Below are 25845 nucleotides of genomic sequence, written 5' to 3'. Positions count from 1 at the left end.
GGTGCAGTGAGCAGCGAACAGAGATATGCAGAGAACCATACAGAAGCTAGTAGAATACTGTACCTCCATGCACAAAGCAACAAGGATAACTACAGATTCACATAAAGCTTTAGCAAAGACTCTTCACTTTGAAAATGACATTGCAACAGGCATACTGCATACGCACTACCTGCACGCTGCCGTAGTAGCACAAATTTCAATATGATGCAATCTAGGTATTTACCTATGACCAAGAAAACTGTACCAAAGAGCAGAATTTTTTACAAAGTTAATAGATACTATAGCCAAGAGGTAACACTGCTAACAATTGTTGATAGATATATAAAGAGAAAAGCAAGCTACTAAACCTCATAATGGGATCCACAAAAATTCTCATATATGATGTGTCATATTAAGCTAAATTAAAAAAGCAATATTGAAAAAGACCCTTAGGCAGGGAAGCACTAGTGCCTGGGTAAGCAAAATAGCCTTGTTGTCCTACCACTTCTGCAACCTGCCTCAAACACCTTGTTCCTCACAAATGCCCTTTAAAGCATCTCTTTCAAAGCCAACCTAAATTTAAACCCAGCTCAAGATTTCTCAGAAGAGTAGGGAAAATGGTGCTTCCTTGGCTAAAGGGCTTGTGCCCAGGGACCACAAAGCTGAATTCTGATGTGCTGGCAGCTGCCAGGCTCCCAGGAAGAGGGAATAAAAGGCTCAAAGATCAACAAAACCAGGTAACAGAAATTTTGGGAAGCCAGAGACAAAAGCACAGTTACTCAGTTAGGTTAAAGTTTTCAGCAGGGGCTTTTGCTACTTTAACAGTGCTCTAAAGAGGGCAGAGCTCTTCAGATCCCACAAAGCCCAAGCACATAGTCACAACACATAAGGACAACAAACAGCCTGAAGCCAATTTTGCTAACTCTCTCCCCCTGCTTCCCTCAGGTCACCTAGATCTCTTGTGCTTCTAAAGCTGGCCCTCTCTCCATCATAAAGCTTCACACATTCAGCAGCAGAGCTATGCCACTACAGCCAATTATACCAATATGAAAACCACCAGTACAGCATAAACCATTCAGAGAAGATGCTTCTGCTAAACTCCAGAGACCTTTGGTAGTATTGCTCCGACCTTACAGAACAGTGCTTCCAAACTTTCAGGGGTCCTCAGTGTGGTGCAGGCATTTTCCATGCATCCATGCAGGCTGAACACAAGCCAGCTCTGGTCTAGAAGGCGCACAGGTGTCAGGGCAGACCCATCCTGAAGCCAGCAAGCCTGACACAGAGCCTGTCATTTCAGTCAGCACGGACCACCAAATAGGCACTTAAGAACAGAGAACAGCAGGCTCAAAGTGATCATATGCTTTTGCGAACACTTCATATCTGCTGGGTATAAATATTCAGGGTGTTTTGTAAAGCATTTGCCATGTCAGATATCTGGTGGCCAGGGGGTCTGGTTAAATTCTAGACGTTATCATACCATTACAGTGTTAAAATGGTTATTTACGGTTAAGAACAGCCAGCCCTTGCAAAGCAATGAGCTGACTTCTCTTAAAGTACGCTGGATTAGAATGGATCACCCAGAAGTAGACCTCAAAGAAAAGTTTTAAAAAAATGTAAAGTAAGTAGGTATAAAAGTTTCATAGGAATCTGTAAAGACTATTTCTTTAAACTACCAAAGAGTTCTACAAAATCAGAAAGAACACAAAAGATCTTTTCAAAGAAGCTTTAGCACCATTCCTTATAAAGTATAATGAACAAACTAGCGAATACTCTACAATACCTGAAGAATTCTATTATTCTTTGATTCTTCTGCTCAACGGTTGTCCTGAAAACTGTATACACTGCCTTTCATGCACGGTATATTAAAAACCTAAGAAAAGGTACGGTCTGTCTTATTTCTTCGTTCTGAAGCTTCTGTATCTTCCTACTCAAAATACGGCAAACTGACTGAAGAAAGGTTTCCTTTGGCAGAGGAGGGAGGGCAGGAGGATGTACAGCGGGGCGGAGGTGGTCAACCCCCCCTGCAGAGACCCGTTCAGTGTGCTTGCTGTGTAATGCATACTAAGTGGGATGTAAATCCACTGCAATTAGCAAGTGTGTATGCACGTACAGGAACCAAGTGTTACACTGCTGCCTTGGCTCCATCCTTTGTAAGGCTCTGGCAATATCCCTCCACTGTTATCGTTACCACAAAAAAAAAAAAAAAAAATTAAAACCCGAAAGAAAAAACCCAAACCAAAAACACCACATGAATCAGCAAAACAGGCTAGGAGCTGTCAAATACTCAAGCATGAAAACATGGGGAAAAAGCTGTTTACTTCACTAGGTTTAAGATAAGCTGTTTGCTGCTTACTTGTGTCTATGGATGACAGCATTAAAGGCAAGTCCATCCGCCCAGCTTGTGGTGAAGTTCAGAACATTGACCTGACTATAAGGTCTTGTGGACTGCCGAACCCAGCTCAGCAGGATCTTCTCACTGTTGGTCTGCTGCAAATCTGACATGATGTTCTTCATGACATCCTTCACCTGCAAGACAGCAGAAACTACACGTTACAGACATGTTCTCTACTTTTCCCCGTTCCCAAAACATTTGAAGCAATAATTTCACAAATCATGAAAGGGTGTTTCCCATGAAAAGCTATGAATCAAACTAACTCCTCACATGAAATTTGGCAATACGAGCCTTCAGGCCATCTTTGCACTCTACTGATTATAAGAACCAGTAATGCTTCATGTAATGATGACACATTACTCTTACATTACAATCCTCCCCCTCTCTCAGTGCTGCCTACAGTAAGTGTGGAGTATAGTATTTCTCACTGCTCTGTGCTGCGGTTCCACCAGTAAGCAAACCTAAAAAATACGGTTTTCTGCAAAAAAAGGGTATCTGCTCAGCCAACAAAGTAGTTTACTGTTGGGGTACTATGCATAAGCATCTGACAAAGTCTCCCCAAGTGAATTCAATGATCCTCCCAGGTACCTGGATAAATCAGGAGCAATTCAATCTGTAAGACTGAGAAACGAACCTATGAAGGAGCATGTAAGACGCAAGCCCAACACGGCTACCTGGACAGTAAAAAATGACCTGCTAACAGAAGTGCAAAAAAGCCTTGAGAAAGGAACACAAAATGCTTCAGCCTAAAAAGCCTCTCTGTAATTAACACCTGCAAGAACTAAACTAAGAGGCTGAGTACAACTGAGCATATACGAGAATACGTATCGCGGGAGGCAGCCCATAGACAAAGATTAGAAACCAAACACCGGCCTGCCTTTGTTTATCAGCCCAAAATAGAAGCAGTATTTTCCATCACCAAAACCCCAAGAAATTTTGTGAGAATCCCTGCAGACTGATGCACACTATTCCTGGAAAGGAAGAGATCTCACAGCAGCTTCTCACCTGCCAGTGCAAAATAATGCTCCACAGCAGCCCCAGTGTCAGCTTGTGATTTCCATCAACGATGTCAGTTCCTCCAATATTCACCAACTCCACCTGGAGAGGTTGGATCAACTCTATATTAAACACTTATCACAGCTTCAAATCACAACCCCACCCCATTTATTGGCTGTCTACCCACATTTTATCAAACACCCTGATACAAATAGTAGTTGGAAAGAGACCACTGGAGACTACAGAGTACTATATCTGCACTTGTCACAACAACTGCTTAAATAACACGACTGAAGATGGCACCAAAGAAGATACTCCACTCAAAGAGTTTTTATCCTCTCCTCTGATATACAGATGCAGACCGGCAGTTACAACTTGCCAATAGAAATGCAGACATGAAGGGTCAAATATTAATAAAAACAAAAGTTAAGCAGTCCTGCTCCCAGACACAATCAGAGATATTATAGAACCACGAAAACTCTGTAATTAAGAACAGGTTTGTCCTTTGCATGAACCAACAATCCCAATCCCAATGGGACAAGTTTATACAAGGAGATGAAAAGCTCAAGGGAAAAAGTAAAATTTTCACATTTCCTATATGCATAGGACCCCACACACTCTGTGATGGTCTAATTGAGATCGCTAAAAAGATAAAAACACAGAGAGACAAGGAGATTACTTTAGTAAGCAATAAGGTAGGAGACACTACCTGCTTCTGCATCAAGTATTCAGCCCTCAGAAGCAAAGTTTAGAGCACACTACCAAATACTCACTCGGTGCTACTTTAGAGTCTGAACTGAACTGGGGCATCAAGTCTCCATTCAGCCAACACAGCAAGCGGCACTGAACCCCCTTCTGGGGGGAACCAACAGCAGCACAGTGCATCAGTCACCACCACACCTATGGAGATGGCGCTAGGAACAGCTGCCTGTGGCAGGTGAGACGGGTACCTCCCTGGGTGTATGTACACATACAGCAGGTGCCGCAACACACTCCCACGCAGGGCAGATGGCAGGGCTTCATTCTTGCAAATAACCTGAGCCAGGAGCATCCTCCAGCCCTGGGGCAAGTGACACAATGCATTTCACTTTGATGGGGAAGTTTTTAATTCCTTTCTTACCCCTGCTCCAAAACAGTGTTATCCACAGTGCCTACCATAAACACCTCCCAGCTTACACTAAGAATTGTATCTGGGCATTGCTTGGGATCAGAACTGGTCACAGAAACAAAACCTGTACCAAGGAGCTGGCTAGCAATTAAATAATACAGACAACCCACAGGACAGTAAAGGAGCCCATGCTCTGGCTCTCAGTGGATGTAGCCTGTAACAACAAAATAGACAAGAACAAAGTTGCACTTTGTTTTAGAGGTTATTGCTGACATGTAAGTATATAATGGTATTCCATTAATATTTTTCCTTTTAGCACACAATCAGGAATAGGTACAATTCTGCAAAATGTACTTGTAACCCCACTGCTTTCTGATATCATCTTGACAACTTTCAGTTCCCCATAGGTCTCTTGGTTAGGAGAATCAAATCAAAACTCTGTTGCAAGATAAACATGGAAAAAAATTATACTTCACAGGAATTACACTAAGAAAGCTTGTGAATTTGTGGATTGTCCTCTCCCTATTTTTACAGTAGCTTGAACAGAATCTTACAGCAATACTCTCTGCAAATACAAAGCATATATTTTAAGATAACTAAATTATACAGGCCAAAAGAATCACCAGTGTGGACCATTAAGCAACACACTGGAAAGTGCTTTAGAACACAAGGATCAGAAAGCAAGACTAAAGGTCAAGGTCACAAAAATAAAACAATTAAATTGCCAGATGTTTTTTCACTTGTAATAGAAGAAAAACAGTCCTAAGAATGGGTAACAATAAACACTTCACATTTTAATTGCACATCAATAACCATAATGCATTTCTCTTGCTATCTACACTATACATAAAAGAAAATAATCCACATGTCCATTTCTGTATTTTAATGATTCTGAGCTAAACCAGTGCTCTAAAGGATGCAACTGCACTCCTCTAGGATGGTGAGTGGATGACTGAGACATAAGTAAAGACAATTAATAAAATAAAGTTGACAGTAGACAGAGTACTACTGACAGAAGATTGATACTGGCTATATGCAATGACTTCCAGCAGAATTATTATTATTTAAAGCTTGGTCCACAAATCAAAAAAAGTTGAAATTCATTACTTAGAACCATTCCGCTCATCAGATAGATGAGGTTCACAGGATCACTTGAACATCTACACCCTAGACTTGTCTGATACTTGAATAATATATTTAAACACTTTTATAAATTATTTCTCAAGTTGAGAACATTATACAGTCCACAAATTCTCAGGCAACAGAACACAACTGCTTTTCAGTGGATGCCTTTTCATCTTAACACATACACACTTTCTAACAAAGTTAAGCAGTAGGTGTAAATCATGTACATGACCTTAACCTTCAGCTAACTATCGCCATCTGTTTACTTCTAGAAACTCAGATCCTGCCAGCTTAAGGATGAACTAATTATAATTCAACGTTGTTTCATTCATTATCTTCATAAAATAAAATAATTTCAAGCTGGAAAGACTCATTACTTATCCTTAGAAAAAAAGTTAGCATTTACAGTACCTCAAAGTAGAAAAAACCAAAACACCCACCACTTTGGCTGCTTCCTAGAAATATGACAGTAGTCCACCAACATGGAGGGGAAATTGCAGTATCATACAGCACCTTTGAATCATTCTTCAATCCACAGTTTGCATAACTATGTCAATGCCTTTTTGCATTAGATGTATTTTATTGCCAGAATGTTTTTATTAAGTTGTTTTAGTGCCCTGACATTCACAAATAGAAATGCTAACTATAGAACGTATACTTCTCAGGAATTGTTCTTCAGAGGAAGAATATTGCTTTATTCCAGCACTACTGGCTTCCAGGTAAACTATTATTGTTCTCATTTTTGTTAAAGAGGGATTGGCCTTTGTTTGCTTGTATGTTCATCTGATCAGGTACCATACCTCAAACTAGAAACACGCAATACAGAATTGACACAGAGCTGTCATGTCAAAGGAAAGATCCTCCTGGACATTGAGAGCAGGACACAGAAAAAAAGACACACAAGACCTGTCATACACTTACAGATTTTTGCACAAGTTATGCATCATCACTTGAAATTAGTTTTTTTGTCCCGCCAGGTTCACGAGCTATGCATAGAAGAGCTTCAAGCCACCTTTGCTTTTGGGAGCTGAACACATCTCACCAAAACAGTGTAGTTAATATCATTATTAAGTTAGCATTTTAAGATTTCACAAAACTAATAAAATTCTACATTAGATAAGGAAAACTGAGAACAATTTACCCATCTCACTGAAATCTCATTTTAGGTACCAAAAAAATCTTTATTCTCTGCATTTTGAACTCATTTACACACAGGAATAAATTTCACTGTCAGTCAAAAAATTGTGGGTAAACATGCTCACGTTGTTTTGATGCAAGACTTGCAGTACTCGGTTGACATTATTTAAGGCATGTACTCGTGTGGAACCTCGTTCTTTAGGCTGAAAAGAAAAAGTTACAATCTGTTCACATCAGAATTAACTTGACAGACCAAACGAAATAAGTGATAAAGCAAGCAACAGGAAATCTGTCTTAATTTTCTCCAGATTATTTTTTTTTAAAGTAGGAATAAAAGCCAGACAAATTCACCCACAATGTCAAAATTAAGACTGGTGAGAACATTATTCCTCAATTCAAGGCACAGGACAAGCCTTGGATTCAAAATGCTTTTCAGTTCATCTTTGGTAAATCCAGAACTTTTATTCCCAGCATCTGCAGAATTATAAACTGGCAATACAACAGCAAAGTGGGAGTTCCTGGGGAAAATCTGAGGGTTCTGAACGCTTGCCAGAGTAGTTGAAATTTTTTGGCTCCCAAGAGGGAACAAGCAGCAATTTGTTTTTCTGGCACTGAAAGCCTGCTAAACCTTTGCATACTGGGAAGAAGTTATACTTCCTGACTTTCCCTTCCTTTTAATATCGGGGGGGGGGGGGGGGGGGGGGGGAACCCACTGCAACTCTTGACAATACCTGCCACTCCATTTGCTTTTAATCACCATAATTTAACTCCTGTAGCAGAACATGGTCGTACTGTAAAAGCATGGAGCTGAACTTGGAACACTGTAATCAACAGAATTAGAAACCTAAAAACGCCTTTTGTCCTCAGTATACTTCAAATCAGACGACAAATCATTAGAAGTACTAGTGAAACGCATCTGTTTAAAAAGCAAGGCCAGCTTGCAAGGTGAAATTTTAAAAGGCTGAAGGTTCCCCATAAGGTCAATAAACAAATTTGAGCTTTATTATAAATAGTGTAATCAAGAATTTAATCCCAAGTGATGGCACAGGTTTCACCATGCCTCATGTATCTTCCTGAAGAGGCACCAGTGTTAGCAGGGGAAGAGTTTTCAGCCCTTTTATATCTAAATCACAAAGGATTTTTCAGTGGAGATGTAGACTTTTGCATTGCCTACCAGCTGTTCCCTTTTTTCTTTATGGGATGTTTCAGGAGCTTATTAGGAAAGGTCCACAGGTATCCAGCTGAAGGCTGCTCTTCCAGATCATCCAGATCCAGATCTTTAAAAGATCTCTTAAAAACATACACAACATGAACACCACCACTGGTTTTATGTGCTTTTCAGAACAGTGTGCTAACCCTCAGGAGAGGGTTACACAGCTACCTTCAGCCTGACCCTATATCCCATTAGTGGAGTTCATGGGACTTTCACTGGAGCTGTAGACAACAAGAACACACTACGAGCAGAATAGATTTTTAAATAAATTAAAATAATTTTTAAAATGACATGCTACAGGGTTGTGTGTTTCATTTATTTGTTGGTTGGTTGGTTGTTTTTTTAGTAAATGGGAACATGACTCCTACACATTTCTCTTACCAGAGGTTTCCCCGTCAGACCCTCCAAAAGGTCCAAAAGCTTCCTTCCATCTTTCAGATCTGTGAACATGTCCTTAACCGGGGGCTTCCCACTCTGCCAAAGACACAAAAGCAGTAATAAAAACAGTGTTTAAGCAAAACCTCCCTGAAAAAGGTAGTTTTTCCTTTATATCTGCTGGTGCTCTCTTACACAGATTAGTAGGTCAAAAGGTATAATATATATTGAACCAAATAAATTATTTTCTCTAGCTTGGAAAAATGAGCAAAATGTGAAACTCAGAGCTACCTTAAATCATACATTTCTAATATTGTCTTTGGAGGTGGAGGGACTCTGCACAAGAATGGTGGTAGATGACAGGAGAATCACGTTAATCTTTTTCATGCTCCCTTTTAATCTCAGTACTTCTTGGACTCTAAGAAAGTTAACATGGGAAAGTGTTACAGAGCAGGAGGCAAAACCATGAGCAGCCAGCAACAAAGTAAATGCATTTCCTTTGTAATATTCACTTGCTGCCTGCCAGAAGATCAATTAAGCTACTGCTTTCGGTGTCCCTTTGAAGTGCCAATCTGAGAAAAAGAGATATTTTCTAAGAAATAACTAAAACTCCAATATCGTCTTTTTCTATCACCTTGGCTTTGTAACACTGCTGTTCAGAAAGAAGGCTGTCCAAGGCCTATCTTCCATGACATGAATTAGCTGGCATAGATCTCCTCTGCCTGCACTTAGCTTCTCCTGCCCTGACAGCTGATAGTAATTGCCAAATACTGGCTAAAATCAGAAAAAAAAAAAAAAAAAAGAGCTGAACTGCCCACTGAACCCCATTTACTGGCAAATACCTGTTTTTCTCCAATATGTATATGGATTTTTCTTAGATGTCCAGTTTAATTATTAGATCTGATATTACTAAAACTATTCACAAGAAATCAGAGTTGAATAGCTGCAAAGGCATATTTTAATCTCCTGTACAGAAACATACCTATGTGTGTATCAGCCAGCTAAACAGTGGTGAGAATGATCATATAACTAAGGTCACTTCTTAAAAATACACAGATATTAGCCCAGTGTCTGATAATAAATTAGTTTTTCAATTAATTTTTCTGGAAAATTTATTCTCCAATTACTTTTACAAGTCATGCTTAAAAATGTGTATATGCACATGTTGACATATATGTAGGTAAAGGGTGTGGAAAGCTATGCAGCTGTCAGACCAATACCAAAATCGGGCTATTTGTTATCGAACATTGATATTTAACGTTCTGCCATGACATATTGCCACTTCCCGAGCCCAACTATAGCCCTTCTAGCACAGTAAGGAACAAGGCTTTCCTTACAGCGCATGCACTGTTCACAGATGATTCAGATGCTTCACTGCTGCACAGAAACTTAACCAAACCCTTAGAGCATGCTGGAGCAGAACGGGAATACCTAGAAGTAGATAAGGGAAACCTCTTGTACAGTCTATGGTGTATAACAGGAGGGGATGATCCACAGTGCAATTACCCCAGATGCCAGCAAAATTTGGTTCAAGTTTTGTTTGCATCGCCACAAGGAAAACATTAGAAGTAGGTTGGCGAGGGCATGGGGCCGTTGTTCATGCATCCAGAATAGCAGACAGGAGGAGCTAACAGGTTTCACTGGATGCAATGTCTCAAACACTCATTGTGAAAGCCAAAAAAGACCTGTTAAGTCATTCAAGTATAGGTCTCATGAGAGCACAGTACAGGGGAGAATCACCTCCCTCAGCTCGCTGGCCACACTTCTTTTTATGCAGCCCAGGATATGGCTGGTTTTCTGGGCTACAAGCGCACATTGCCATCTCATGTCAAATTCTTCATCCACCAGTATCCCAAAGTCCTTCTCTGCAGGGCTGCTCTCAATCCATTCTTTCCCCCATCTGTACTGATATTGGGGATTGCCCTGACGCAGGTGCAGGACCTTGTACTTGGCCTTGTTGAACTTCACGAGGTTCACATGAGCCAACTCCTGAAGCCTGGCAAGGTCTTTCCCGGTGGCATCCTTTCGCTCTTGCAAACTGGCTGCACCACTCAGTGTGTGGTGTCATCTGCAGACTTGCTGAGGGTGCACTCAAAGCCACCACATGTCACAGATTAAGATACTGAACACTACAGGTCGCCACATGAACCCCTGAGGGACACCGTTTGTTACTGATCTTCATTTAAACACCGAACAGTTGATCACAACTTGGGAGGCAGCCATCCAGCCAATTTCTTATCCACCTAACAGTCCATTCATCAAACCCACATCTCTCCAATTTAGCGACAAGGACACTGTGGGAGACAGTGTCAAAGGCCACACAGAAGTAAGGCCTTTCTAATTCTACAATTAATTCTATTTATACAATTAAAACAATGCACACATGTAACAGACTTAATACCAAAACTGAGAATGTAATAGCTATATAGCCTCAATAAATTTGCTGCCTTAAGACCAGAAGGGTTAAAAAAAAAAAAAAAAAGAAAAGATTTGAATCTGCTGAAAAAGCAGAAAGATGCCTCATTTAATACAGTACAACAAGGGTGTCAAGAGCATACAGCTTTCATTCTTCGTTTCCCATCCCTTCACAAGCATGAAAACAGGCTGAATGACTTCCTGCTTTCAGTCATTCATTTGAACAGGTCATGGTACGTTCCAGCCCTACGAAACGTGCCCTGCTATGATGGTGGAAATAATTCAGATTCGCTTTCTCAGGAGAATGGTTTTTCAATTTCATTGGCCATCAGAGCACCACATCTTGCTGTCAGTTTAAAGAGTCAGCAGAAGAGTATTAAATCATTTCTACAACCTAAGCTACTCCTTAGGTATTTTATTAAATATTTATTAATTTATTAATATTATTAAAGTTTATTAAAGTATCAACTATCCTCAGAGACACAGCAACATGCAAAGCCTCAGTATTTAGAGAACCCTAGCACAACGCTCTCTGTGGGAAGCCAAGCAGTTCACATGAAGCACTTCCACAAGCACAAGGTGACTGAAGTTGGCTAAGGGCTGCAGCACACACCCCGCCAAGCCCATCACCACCTCCACAGCAGCATACCTGTCAGGAAAGCTAGAAACCTGCTCCTCCAGCTTCCCACACCCACCTGAGGGACATGCAGGCACCTGGTGGCAGTGGCCACCCAGGCAGCCCCAGCTGTCCCATCAGGGCACAAAGCCAGCCCACAGTGCTGCTGCTGCAGTGGGAGCAGTGGCCGTGCACGGCTGCACCCTACTCTCCTCACGCTGCCTCCTCCCACCCGTGCATTTCCTCAACACCTGGACACACATTTCCACGCAGCATCTGCTGTCTGAGCCACACGTCTGCAATCGGGAACATCACTGCTCTGTCCTCCAGTGCATGGTGTAGCTTTCCTGAAAGCACTGCTTTTTCAGCAGTGGGGGATGTGAATGTTTTACACCCTGAGTCTGCACAGTTCTCCTGGTACGCAGCGTGTCCTTTTATACTATCTTTGTACTATAAACGGGACCCTGTTTTGTCTTTGACCCATTATCTGCCTCGTATTTGTACAGTGCTTAGCACAACGTGGGCTGCTCCTGGAGTACTTACCAACGCAACCGTGACCAACCGTTTCAGCAGTGAAAGCACTGCTTTCCTGGGATGCAGTGCTTCAGGAAGTCTTTTAATTTCCTTTTCCAGACACAGCAACTACATATCCCAGTTTACGACACCTATACGATTTGTTAAGTGCACTAAGCTTAGAAAGGGGCTGGAAAATAGTTTTATAAAATGGCAGCCCAAGGGATGGACCCATACATCCACTTCCCAAAAGTGGACAAGGAAAAGCTCTGGGGCAATGCTGGTAGAACGGCTATGCATGACTTCCTGCAAGAGGCACGGGCCAGCCCAGAGCCAGGCCAGGCTGCTGCCGTCACTGCCATCTGCTTGTGAAAAAGCAGAGGCAGAGCTCCATAGCTTCGCATGTAGCACCCACCACTGAGCCTAGAGGGACAGGCCGCTGTGGCAGCGCAGAAGCAACCTGGGATCCACAATACATGACCACTAAGGCACGACCTGAGCTTTTAGTCAGGGAGCCTAACCCAAACCAAGTTCCAGCAGGGCCAGGAACACTCCAAGCCCTGGCTCTGACCCACCACAGGGCACCTGATGGGCCCATGGAGGCAGGACTGCCCTAAGCCACACTGGGACGGAGCGGCCAGCACTGGGACCAGCTCTATGCTGGGGCAGACTGCTGCAGCAAGAGCCAGGGCTCTGGGAGGGAGCAGAAATCCAGGGTAAGGCACGGGGCTCTGCGTATTGCTTCCCCCGCCATCCCTGCCCACACCTACACCGCTCACTCCTAGCCTCCAGAAAGCAATCTGGCCTTCTGAAAAGAGCCTGTACCCACAGGTATACACACACACAAATAAATGTATGTATACATGCAGCATATAAACAGTGTATGTATTTCTCTCTCTCCGTAGAGTCCTGCCTGGTATACAGTATGCTAAACCAATCTCAATTTCTCCTTTTCAGAACTGACAGTATTTTACTCACTTTCTACATACTTAAAGACTACACAAAGATAAAGCAGTTCAGGCTCCGCCAGCATCCCATAAGGAGCAGCAGTCCATCGCTGAGCATAATGGATCAAGAAATCCAAGTATTTGCCTTCTAAGAGTGACAGTGACAAGCCATGCTGAGCCCTTCAGCAAGGGCAAACGGCTGGTCACGGTTGCGTTGGTAAGTACTCCCGGAGCAGCCCACGTTGTGCTAAGCACTGTACAAATACGAGGCAGATAATGGGTCAAGGACAAAACAGGGTCCCGTTTATAGTACAAAGATAGTATAAAAGGACACGCTGCGTACCAGGAGAACTGTGCCGACTCAGGGTGTAAAACATTCACACCCCCCACGCTGAACACTTACCAGTTAACAGAAGGTAGTTTTTCTCAGCTTTGCTTACATTTGCTGTGACAGCAAGAAGACACTGGCAGAAACCTCGTTCCCTCAGCCTGCCTGACAGGGCTTTGCCAGCAGAGCTGCACACACAGGGCTGCTGTAGCAGAGACAAGGGCTTGATAAGACAAACAAAAGAACAGAACAGAGGCAACGTTGGTTCCCCAGTGCTTTAAACTGGCACTGACAGCAAGAAAGGAGCTGATTCACTTCAGCGGGGGCTGGCATAAGGAAAAGAGGAAGAAAGAGGGAAGCGAAAGGAAGGCAGACCAAGAGAAAGGGAAGTAGAGAAATACAAGCTGGAGTCGGTGCATAAGCTGCTCTAGGCCTGCTCAGGCTGCTATAAGCTTCGCGTGGTGACACAGTTGTTAACCCACCACAGGGCTCACACACAAGGATCGGACCCAGATCTAATCAACCATGCTGTGTTTATTCCAATAAACATTTTGATGCCAGCCTTTATGCTAACATGAGGAGGGGAGGAAAGAGACAAAGAACATTTGCTAGCTATCCCACAGCAGAAAACACTTTTTCTGTTGATTCATCTCTCATGGGGCAGCAGCAGCAGCGGTTTCTGAAGGATCTTGGAGCTGGAGAACAGATGCTAGCCATATGTGGTAAGGCCAGTCACTGCGGACATCAGTTTTGCAAGTTCCAGCGAGACACCAGCAGGGTTTGAGGAGAGCCCATGCACAGCGATCTCCCTGCAGCCACAGGAGCCCTCACATGCCCGCTGGCAGACTTTCAGCCCCTCTACCTGGATCAGGTTTAAAAGGGTGACTCACACTTCCTTGTGTGCATCTAGCATTACTTGCAAAGAAGGGTCACCCAGGCCAGCCAAAATGACTGTGCAGAAATCATTCCTTCTCTTTGCCAGAAAGCATTCCCAGGAAATAGAGGAAGACATAAACAAAATCCGGAGCAGATTTTTTAAAGAGTCAGTCCAGTGTAACTGACAGTAGAAACATCATCCATCAACATTTACAGTTTGTTCTACTAAAGCCACACACTGCTGCAAAGCAGCAATCTTCCTTGAATATATTTCACAGTAGAACGTTCTTAACTATCCCTTTATTACTAATGAGCCAAGTTACAGAGAATTAAAGGGAGTCACAAATTCCCAGTAAGACAAAGCCTCTTTTTTTAACACAAATTATTTATCATCTTATTACAACCATTTATGCTCTTTGTATATTGTTCTTGAACATGAAATTATATGCAGTTAACCATTAAAGAAGTTTTAATGTCCATCCAGTTCTTTAACTAGAAACATGCAGTTTTATGTCACCAGTTACCTGTAGCAGAGAATTTACATGTTCTTTAAATCAATAATTACTGAAGGTACATTATTAGACCTAACTTTTCCAATAAATGAATGCCAAAGATATTTGAGAGTAAGAGATAAGGCACCCCTAGTTCCCATCCCCCTCAGTGATATTGATTCAGACCTCCTAGTGACTTCATTGAAACCAGGATGAAAGGTCCTCTCAGTTTCACAGTAATGCACACTGGCTGTCACCGGGGAAGTAACGCATATTGTAAAAGCATACGTATGACCTTCACCAGCCACCAAGGGAATGCAGCAGACAAGTTCTGGCTGCTCAGAACAGTGCTGGGAAAAGCCCTAGTTGCCATTTAGATCACCTGCCACGTCAGAAACACCAAAACACCCTGAAAAGATACAGGAAGCAGTAGATCTTGATTTTTCCATCAAATTCTTCTGATCTTCCAATGTCACTTATATGAAGGTCAGAGTTGTCTTTTGTTAATTATTTTTGACCAAGAGATGACTGTTTTTAACATCCAATAAGACGCTCAGTAAACAGGTCAAAATAGCAGTAGAGCTGCAAAGAACCCTTCCCCTTTTTCTTGAGAAGGGGAAATACTGAACAGGCTCTTAACCTAGGACATGAACCATCCATAATGTTCAAGTACATTTGTAGGGAACTCATGGTAACCACCTACTTAGTTTAAACTTAATTACAAACAACACAAGGAGTAGGGGCTACACTTTGCCATGACCAGTAGAGAGTAAGAAACATGTCAAGTGCTGCTGCATCATGAGGCAAGTACATGGGAACTCGATGTGGGAAACAATTCAGAAAGCAAAAAGGTCATTGCAAAAAGTAAACTAATGTCAACAAACAATCTTGCCAATTTCTAATTTAAGACCATAGTCATTGTTTACAGAAGTATTTTTAATAAAATGTGATACTACTTTTCCATTCTTCTTCCACTGACATGCAGGAATTACAGGACAGTGCACATAAAAACACTAGCTATACTGTGACATGTATTGCAGTTGAATATGCTCTACCCTAAGCTGAACATGCCCAAGTAGTTAAGGCATCTCTACATGACACTAATACCAAAACTAGGAATTCAACTATTACTACCCAGTAAGAAAAAAACCAAAGTTAAAATCACAGGAGGAAAACACCTTATAGACTGAATTAAATATCTTTACTGCTTAACAATAAAATAATTACAAGCAATACAGTAGCTATTTACAACTTCAGACTAACAGAGAAAAAAGTAAGACTCATCACAGTTACACTGAAAAGTTTGATTATACTAGATGGCAGAGATGAGTTTAAGGTGCAGCAAAGCTGAAAAGCTACGATATCTCAATCCACAGATTTACATATTTGCTTTTGTATGTTTTCCCTCCTGTCATGTTGTCAGTCAAGTATTAGACTCAGCAAGGCAGCAAAACGTACACAAGGCATCAGCAATTCTGTGAGGTGTTATTTTTCTCCCCAGCATATCTATGAATGAATTTACATAAGCTTATGTTGTTATTATGTTTAATGTAACAGTGCTAACCTCAGCTTGCAATTAAGCTTCATTATGTATCACTACCTGCAGGGGCAGTTAGGACCACGCTTCTTGTCACTGTCAGTTATTTCTCCTACAAGACTGCAAGGTTATCTTCTCCCCTCCCCTCCCCCTGCCCCAAGTCAGCTAACTTCAGGTTGTAACTTGGTTCCTTAAAAAAAAAAAAAAAAAAAAAAAAATCCTGCTGACCAAGTTGACTATTGTTCTCATTAGCACTTAACAGGTAAAGGGATGGATTTGCTTCAGTACCTCTACCGGGTTCAGCTCTAGTGCCCGAGAAGGTCAAGCACAAATACACACACTCCAACAATGGGGATGATAGCCAAGACCAGGAATTAAACTATCCCAAAGTCCAGAGCATTAACCAAAACCAGAAGTAATTACAATCCACACTTCTATACCAAGCTCTGAAGTCCAGTAAGGAAGATGCTGCCCGTACCCTGTTCTTAGAGGAGAAAACAGCAGCAAATTGAGAGGAAGGCAGGAAACTGGCAATTCTCATGCTGTAGCTAAATCTGGGAGAGATCGTGAACTGCTGTATATTATTGCTTTTATGCTAGAGATTAGTCATCTTTACAATATCTCAGAAACTATTAAAGAAGAAAAGGTTATTTTCCTGCATCTTGGTTAATTCACGTCCTATTTGACCTCTTCTCAGAAAAAGAGACTAAGTAATACAGTTAAAGAAAAAAAGTAGACTAAAATTGAATTCTTCAAGGCCAGTTCATGCAAACACTAATTCTTTTCCACCCAAGTTGCTCCTCAGGTTAAGGCCAAAATTTTTATAAGCTTTGGCTGTCTTTGAGTGAAGTTTTACAGTTTAATTCAGCAGTGGAAAGCAGCAGGAGCAATTAGATTGGAGACTATTTTACTAGCAGTCAAGTATTTCTTTGCTTGCACCACAGAAACTGAACTGGGAAAAGGACTACAGATCATCTTAGGTGATGTCGCCTTGGACAGTTAAAATTGCCAAATCAATCTTTTTGATCTCTCTTCTTGCATGACTAATAAATTGAACTCCATAATTCTCTTTCCAAAAAAATATCCCTGCTGAAATGTCTTTGGCCTCAGGTATCTCAGGTCATGTGAAATTAATTAGCTTGAATAGGTATGCTTTTGTCTTTAAAAAGATTTATCACATTTGCTAAAAGTCAGCAGTGAGGCAGCAAAATGTCTTCAGAAGTATGGGGTCTGACATTTACTATTATGTAAACCACCCTTAGAGGAAAGAAGAAAATTAAGGAGAAAAAAACGGTGGTAAAGATCTATACAGCACACACCCCAGAAAGTCAGATATGACTTTTCAGTTAGCAAATGAATCCATGCCTGGTATAATGAGGGAGGGACTCTTAATTTTAAGATACATATAAAGCCATCACATTGCAAAGCACTCCAAGCACAGCTCACTAGTTTGCCTACTGCCCTGTCTTCTCCCATCTTCACTTTATTTGGTGTCCTTGCAGGGGAAGGAACCAGTCAGAGCCCTGGAGAGGGAACGCACAGGAGCCCCAGCACCAAGCACTTGCCTTCTCACAGGCTAACCTGGAGCTGAGCCCTGGAGGATGCAATCTGCTCCCAAACTGCGCCTCAACCTCTTCTTTGCTCTTTAAACTGAAACCCATTTTGGAAGACTGCAAAGCAGGAGAGAGCTTATAAACAAAAAAGCATGGAAGGTCTGGCTTCGCCCACACTGGCAGGTCCTAGCTCTGAGTGCTGCCAGTGCAGCAGCTGCTGGCCAGTGCAAATGCCAGGGCACCAGCACAGGACCTGGAGGATCAGGAACAAGAACACTGCAAATGCAGAAATGAGACTGTATAAGACTAAGAAAATTGAAGCTGAGAATCTGGATTGGAAAGGGATGGGAGACCATGACAAAAGGGGAAGGGAGGCACAGCTCTCGGGCATGCAAGGACTTTAAAGGCAGTTCCTGACACCTTGGAACAAAGCCCCCAGCTGGCTCCATTCAGCAGCCATCCCTCCCCAGACTTATGATCAGGGGGCAGGGAAATCCAGTGTTATTTTCACTGAAACACACGAACATCTCCAGGGGTTTATGTTCTTCTTGCAGAGCACATCCTTCCCAGCAATAAAGTGGTTTTGCCATCCCTGTGGGAAAAACTTCCCTAATGTAATGAAGACACGATTCTTTGGGGGAAGGAAGAGCCTCAGTTTGCCCACGCTGGATCTGTGAACTTCATCTAGAGTGACAGCCCTAAGCTCCAACAGGCTGTGACAGATCTGACTCTATGGGTCTAAATTTAGAGTCAGGGCATCATGTTTCTTGTGCTGACTCTGGGTCCTACCTGCCAAGTTCAGGAATAGCAGAAGAGGAAACCAACCCATCTGAAAGCAAACTTGGAAAAGTACCTTGGAAAATAAGAACATGAAAGCCAGCAAAAACTGACTCCAAGGAGAAAGAGAGGGCAAGGCTAAGACTGCTTAGACAGAGATGGAAAAATAGGACCAAACACACAAGCATCAAATCCTGTAAGGGCTGGGAAGGTGAAGAGATGTAGAGTGGGAGAAGGGAAAAGAAGGACAGACCGAGCAGGTCTGGAGCTTTAACAAGAAAAACTGGGTCTTGCTAGGTAAGCAACTAAGTGACAAAGAAATGGGAATGAAATAGGCAGGGTGAGCAAAACTCCAGATTTGCTGGGATTTGCTGGGCAGGCAAGCTTTCTGACACAAGAGGGTGTAATAGTAAGGGCAGGGAACAGGGCCAGAAAGTAGGAGTAAAGAAAGTAAAGAGGGCAGAAAAAAACCTGTACTTCCAGAGTCTAAAGTGGGACACAAGACTCCTGAATCCCTCAACATGCCTATCAAGTTTTCTAAAAACCTTCTAGAGTTGCACGTGCAAGTATCTAGCCACTATGCTATGTAATTATCAGTTGAAGTGTCAGAAGTCTATATGATGGATCTAGAAATCCCAGGCCCGCTGTTATGCCAAGCAAATAGATACAGATTGAAACTATTTAGAATTTTGGAAAAGTCAAAACTAGGGTTGATTGCAAAATCTTTGTTCACTCCCCTTTTACTTATGTGTAACAAACAATGTATGGTTAACAGAGCAGTAAGTTACCCTGTGGACCTGAAATCAAACTCTACCTTTCACCAAGAATTCCCCTGTAACTAATCAGAATCATTTAAAGCACATTTTTACAGGTAATCACTAACTGTATGCCAGATTAAAAGGCTTCCTTAGATGATTAAACCCTCGCCAACACGGGCATCATCTTTTTGAAGTCCCTTCTCCATGCTGATCAAGCTCCATCTGAAAAAGAACTAGAATTTTTGATGGCTTTACTTGAGTTTGCAGAAGAGATGAACCCTCTGAGCTCTGCTGTAAGACTCAATAAGAGCTCTGGTTTATGTGAAGATATTACAGAAATGTCAAATCCTCTGGATAATCCATCCAAAATCTCAGATTGGTCACTCAAAATTAGTAGCTACTTCTGATATCCACCTTTACTTGGAATGGCTGTAACACAGAAGACAGTAATTACTATTGCACGGCAGAAAGGAGTTCTGGAAATGTATCCGGTAATACTTACAGACTGGTAAGTATAAATGAAAAAAGGATAGAAAGGGATAAAGGGATAGAAAAACAAGGATAGAAGACAGTTCTTCAGAGTTTGAAGAGCATACATTAACTATCCATACGTGCCTTAATTGTTGGGCTATACCACATGAAAACAGCTAAGTCTGACTCTTGAAATCAGACTGGACCGAGCAATGAAGAAACCCCATACAAACAGGAAAAAATCACATGGCTTAACATAAAGATGAATTGTGCTGTATCAGTATTTATTTGAATGCAAACTTCCCTATTGGTTAAAGCTTGGTAAAACAGATTATCATTTTTTTCCTCTTTAATTTTAACAAAATATCCTTACTACACAAGCATCATAGGCTTGTGAGTAGCACATATGGCTCTGCTACAGGAAAAATTTCTACAGCAAGCACTGAGGCTTGGCTGGGTACATTTATTGACCTTAAGACTCAATCCACTTTATATGTGTCTATGCCTTCATTTCAGTGCATGCAAGAAACATGCATTTTGCTCTAGCACAGTTCAAATGAAGAGCACAAACACAAGTTACTGTACTGTGAACTAGAGCAAGAACTATCTCACTGAATAGGTGCCCAAAGCAAATAGGGGTACCTCACAGCATACCTGAGACACTGTGCTTTGCTCACCTGCCTATTCTCTTATAAAAGAATGAGAAGACATTGCTTTCTTCCTAAGTCTTTTGTAAAACCCTACTGAATTGATTTAAATCAAGTTCAGCAATTTTGAGTACACTATGCAATTGCAATTTAAGGATGTTTGTATGCCAAACTAGTTCAGAGGCTCAGCTGTTTATTTTTTATTTATGTGTTTAAATGAAGGGCAACTACAATATAATTAACATGCAAGGACAAGTAAAATTCTTGGACTGAACTTTACAATTCCATACAAAATTCCTCAGTTACCATTTTGTTTTCTCTGATGTAAATCAGATTACATTCACCTAGCCTCTAAAATTTCTGTATCCTAAGCAGCTGAATCAATCTAGTTTACAGAAAAGGTATTTTAAACAACCCAAATGACTTGGTAAATGAAAAAACTTCAATAAGACCAAAATCAGTCTCTTTATATTTTCAAGGCACAGCTGAAACTAGACTTTCTTACATGAGGTGATTTCTATTGAACACCAGCAATTTCCTTGCAATCTGAACATGCCAGTCTTCATAAATCTGCATCTTGTCAGGGCAAAGAAGTCATGCTCAAGTTTGAATTAGATGCGTGCAGCAGTCAGGAATATGTCCTTTTATGTGAGTCTCTTTAATCATTAACATGGCTTTCATAGTTTTGGGTGGTTTAATGGGCCATGAAGTTACAGAGTTACTTCAGATCCAATGAGCATCTGACCATACCCTGTGGCAGGGAAATCCAGGCGGAAAACGGGATCTGGCTAAATACGCAGTCTAAAAGGAAAAGCCACTTCATAAAAATTTATCCATGGGTGTACAAGTATGAAAACAGTTCTACCTGTTTCAATACAATGTCTATAACATGTACACACATAGCACATTCTCACAGCATCACTGTCGTTCCAGTGTTCGTGCCATGTTTATGCTAGGGTAAGTATAAAACAGGCCTTCCTTTCTCACCATATTTTCATTCTTTGCGTCATCCTGCCCTGCCTCACTCTTCTGCAGAACCGTCCACCCTCTGCAGCAGTTAAAAGCAGCGTAGAGCAATCAGTTACATGTGCACACTCCCCTGAAGAGCAAACTAGCCAAGAATGCATCGGATGAAGAGTACAGGATATCAGCTTTCATCCAAAACAAATTTAAGCCAAAGTGAATCAACCAAGGCCACAAGCCTTACGTTGCCCAGTGTCCTGTTGCACAGGAAGGGAGGGAAGGTAAAAATTTCTTACGTTGCTGACCAAGAACTTCAGAAGGGCAGCGCTCCAGAGGCAGCCATTCATTGCTACAGCACTGCCCTCACTTTATTTCAAAGGAAAACCAAACCAACCCCACCCACACAAACACATCCTTCTTTCTGTATTTATACCCACGTGCAGGATTTCACATGCATGGCCCTTTTCATTAACGGGGTGCAACCTAGTAGTTAGCCCACTTGGAGCACCATACTGGCTAAAAAAAGACCCCATGAGTTTTCTCTAATAATAGCCCAGGTTCCTTCACACACTGGAACTAAAAAGTAGGGAAACTTCCCACAGCCACCACACTGCTGGCCAAAGTGTCACTTTCCACTATCAGCAGAACAGCATAAAAAGCAGGTTTTAAATAGCATCCCAAAGCAATCACCACTTCCTTTCTCATCCCAAAGCAAAACCAAAGATCCTCAGTAAGTTTCAAGTCAGTAAAGAGAATTAAAACAAGAAACATACAGCATGAGAACAGAGAAAAATTCCAAATGAGCAAGTAATTGCACAAAATCTCAGTTAAGACCCAAGTAGCAACACCAGGTGGCTTCAGCTGGAGGTTTGCAGAGTATTTTGGGTGAGCAAAGCTGACTCAGCAGCACTGAGAGTAAACACAGTGACTAAGGCTCAAAACCTGCTGTAATGCACTCAGAAAACTGCATGTAGAAATAAACTGTATAAAGTAAGAGGACCAAAACCCAAACAGATACCATCTTGCAAACACAACTGTATTTTAATATATTAAATAGAACCTTTCATTTTTTCTTAAGACATTAGCATCAAATGTTTTTTGTGCACGCAGAAAGAGAGGGAACAAGCATTACAGTGTTATCTGTTTTCATTACACATTTAGACACATTTTACTAGAAGTATTCTACAAGAATAACAGCATGGTATATTTAACCAATATTGATCTAAACAGTGAATTAAAGTAGTACTTGCAACACAACATTACCTTGGAAAACCGAGCATTTATCCATTTTGTAAAGGTCTTTTTCTGTACATCATTGTGTTCATCTGGAGAGACAAAATAAGAAAATGACAATGAGTGAAAATGCGTTCTTCTTAACCCTAGATTGCTCAAAACAGGTCATACTAAACACTACCCTGACTTGGTGGGATAATTTTTTGCCTAATCAGTCAATAAAGCTGTTCAAACCTCTACAAGACTTTGGTACTTGCAGAGTCAAACAAATGTTTCAGCTTTGCTAGCAACCACAGCTTTGCATTAGAACCAGCCTCACAGCACCTCCTGGGCAGGATATCAATGCATTAAATTCACAGGCTTCCCATCTGGTGAAAAGCAACCTATGGAACCATTGGACTTTTAATCTACAGATTTTGCCAACGCCTTTTTACCCAGATGCACTGCTCCAAAAGCTGCTGAGGTCCTTACTCAAGTTTCTGACACAGATAATGGCTTCCTTCAGTACAGGGCACAGCAACTGTAGTAGCAAAGCTGCTGGAATAACCCTGGAAGCATCTGCATCCTTACCCACCCTCAGGCTGGTTTCACACCTGGGTTAGGAACTATGTTACTGATCAGTCAGTCAAGCTCAACTGAAGTGTGGGAAAGGCTCAGTGGCCCTTTCCTTCAGATGCCTCTACTGGTGTGGAACCAAGAAGTACCACCACCTAGGGTGGAGGAGACGCCCAGAAGGACCCAGCAGGACAAGGAGGAAGGCCAAGGAAGCACTCGCAGGTCAAAGCAGAGGGAGGCACAGTGGCCTCCAGCTGTGCAAAAAGAAGATAGCTTCCCAGGTAATTTAAGGAAGCCACTTGGGAGACACCTACAATTTTACCGTCCTTCCCACTAAACCAGGCTGAGTCACCTCCAGCACAGCTCTGCCCATATGAGAAGATACCTGCAGGGTAAATTGCGCTGAGCAGTGCTAGGGGTGAGAGTATGCCTTATCACCTAAACTTAAATGACTGCAAATTACCTGCTGGCAACAGACCAGGCAAAGGAAGTTGGCCCACCATGGATTCTCAGGACTGCTTGCTGCAGCCAAGAATCATAGAACCATTTTAGGCTGTGACTGAAGATCATCAAGTCCAAAGGTTAACCCAGGACTGCCAAGCCCACCACTAAACCACACAGCCTGTGAAAGGCTTTAAACCTCCAAATCCTGCAACAGAGCACAGCCAAGGCAGGCAGTGCCTTCCACCAGGCAAAATGTTCTACAGCTGCAGCCCAGATCATAATCTCCAAGAGGCCTTCAAGACTCCATGAGCTTCTTGACATGCCAGCCTCGAGATACGCAGACTCCCACACCATGCTGCTGCCTGGGATATTCTCTTGCAGAACCTCCTGGTGGCAGCTGGCACCAATTTTTCCAAGCCCCTTACCACAATAAAGCATTTACCACCATGGTGTTCAGACCATCTGTCCCCACACTAAGATGAAGCCATAGAAAAAACTGGATTGAAACTCAGGTGTTCTACTTCATGAAATTATGAAAAGCAAAAAAAATTATACAGTCTGAAGAGATACCAAATTATGATTAAAAGGCACCACTTACAAGACCATACACCTCAGACAGCAGTAATTGAGACTGTTGTTACAATGAAGTTTTACCTACAAAACCCAGATGTTAATTATTTTTTTAAAAAATCACAGCATACTATCAGAAGATACCTCAGGTAGATGACCTCAAAATTTCTTGTTTCTGGCCCAACATGTATCTGAAATCGATGCCATTCATGTCTAATGTATCTAGCTATAAATCTGTCACACACAGACCACTGGAGCAGTAGAACAAATGATCAGGTGTTCTTTCACCTTACAAGCGAACAGTGGCTACAGCCCAGTCCAGACAAGAGAAGTCACTTTGGTAAGAAATGAGACGTCACAACAGTTAAAAGACTTGATGAACTTTACAAAAATGTTTATATCAATTTAAAGTAAAACCTCAGTTCTGGGCTCCTTTTAAGCTACAGCTGAAAAGCCTGCTTAGGGCATGCCAAAGAGCGCACATCTGCTGCAATGTGGCAGCCCGCAGCCATTGTTTCACCCTCCCATGCCTCTCCTCTTTGTCACCCAAGCGAACCCAATACAGCCCACTCCTCAGTCACACCTTGAGCTCAGCCAGAAATCAGATAGCCCAATGCAGAAAAAGTTTTCTGAAAGAGCTTGAAGATACCTACAGTGCATGCACAGCAGACCATGCTTAAAACAGCTTGTTGAAATTCAAGGTGGTGTTCCGGGGGAATACAATTACTTAAAAGATCTCATTAACCCTGGTCTCTTCCCTCAGTGAAATAGAGTGCTTTGCCATCGAAGACAGACAGGATCCACCAGAGCAGGTCACTCTGTGCCAAGTAGCCATCTCAGAGAAGACTGGCAGGGTCAAGATTTAAACTCTAAATATACTGAACACATTTACTCCATTTTTTCCTTCCAAGTGTTTTTTGTTGTTTTTTGGCAGGGCTTTGTCATTGTTGTTTTGTTTTGTTTTTTTAAGGAGAAGGAACTGACTAGATTAACTGCTACTGTTGGACCAAAAAGCTAGCTTTGTGTAAAACTCAATCCCAGACTCTGTCCAACTCTTAATAACGTTTTCCATTTACATTCATTGCAAATGCTATTTGTATTGAATGTACTGATATTTAAACATCCTTCTCTGTCTTTAAATATTATTCAGTAATCTCTGACCCTTTTCTGCCAACATGCCTGAGTACACACCTACACACCTAGATGCTTTCCTAAGGCTCAGTCTGCCTTTTTCCTTCCTTAAGCTTCCGTGACAGTCAAGAGTAACCCCAGAGTTTGAGATCTCACTTTCTTTTAACACGCTTACTAAAGATGCTGAAGACAAAGCACAAAGAGAGGCCAAAATAGTTGTATCGACTGTTTAAAAGGATAACAGTGGTTATGAAAAAGGTCAAGGATTTATAAATCCTGTGTGCAAGGAGCAATACGCACTCCACTCTGGGGTGGGGGGGGCTAAGCCCCTTCACAGGCATATGCCCAGCAGAAGGCAACAGGTCTTCTCAGCATTACACCAGGTTCAGCCCACCAGGGCTGTACCCATCAGGCAGCCTCACGTCTCAGCTCCCCCTGACCTCAGGTCCCGTTTGTGTAAGCACTCCCGCTACATGACCTTTTGAAAAGAGGGGAAAGGGGCTGGAGTTTTATTAAAAGCGTGTTTCCCAGGGTAGGGAGGGGGACACAACACCAAACTGACAAACCAAAACATACATGACTGATAAACACAAACCATTTGTCTTTAATGGTGAAAGAAAGAATATGAATGTATACACCCTTACTATCTTGCCCATATCACGGCATCCTTTCTATGGCAGTTAAGCAAGGAATCT

The 25845-nt window shown here is 41.9% G+C and overlaps 1 protein-coding gene across 4 annotated transcripts in view; it reads right to left on the bottom strand.

The window, feature by feature from the left end:
* Positions 1 to 25845, bottom strand: part of UTRN (utrophin) — a 386536-nt gene that overhangs the window by 304124 nt on the left and 56567 nt on the right. For all 4 annotated transcript variants that reach the window (XM_056344155.1, XM_056344154.1, XM_056344157.1 and 1 more), the window contains 5 exons: positions 22481 to 22542; positions 8332 to 8424; positions 6863 to 6940; positions 3377 to 3469; positions 2333 to 2505 (listed from right to left, as the gene is read on the bottom strand). In XM_056344155.1, coding sequence (XP_056200130.1) covers positions 2333 to 2505; positions 3377 to 3469; positions 6863 to 6940; positions 8332 to 8424; positions 22481 to 22542 — 499 coding nt within the window. The remainder of the gene's footprint in view (positions 1 to 2332; positions 2506 to 3376; positions 3470 to 6862; positions 6941 to 8331; positions 8425 to 22480; positions 22543 to 25845) is intronic.

The sequence above is a fragment of the Falco biarmicus genome, chromosome 6, assembly GCF_023638135.1.
Source record: "Falco biarmicus isolate bFalBia1 chromosome 6, bFalBia1.pri, whole genome shotgun sequence".
Classification (NCBI taxonomy): Eukaryota; Metazoa; Chordata; class Aves; order Falconiformes; family Falconidae; genus Falco; species Falco biarmicus.
Note: the sequence above shows the minus strand (reverse complement) of the source record. Positions and strands in the feature narration are given on the sequence as shown.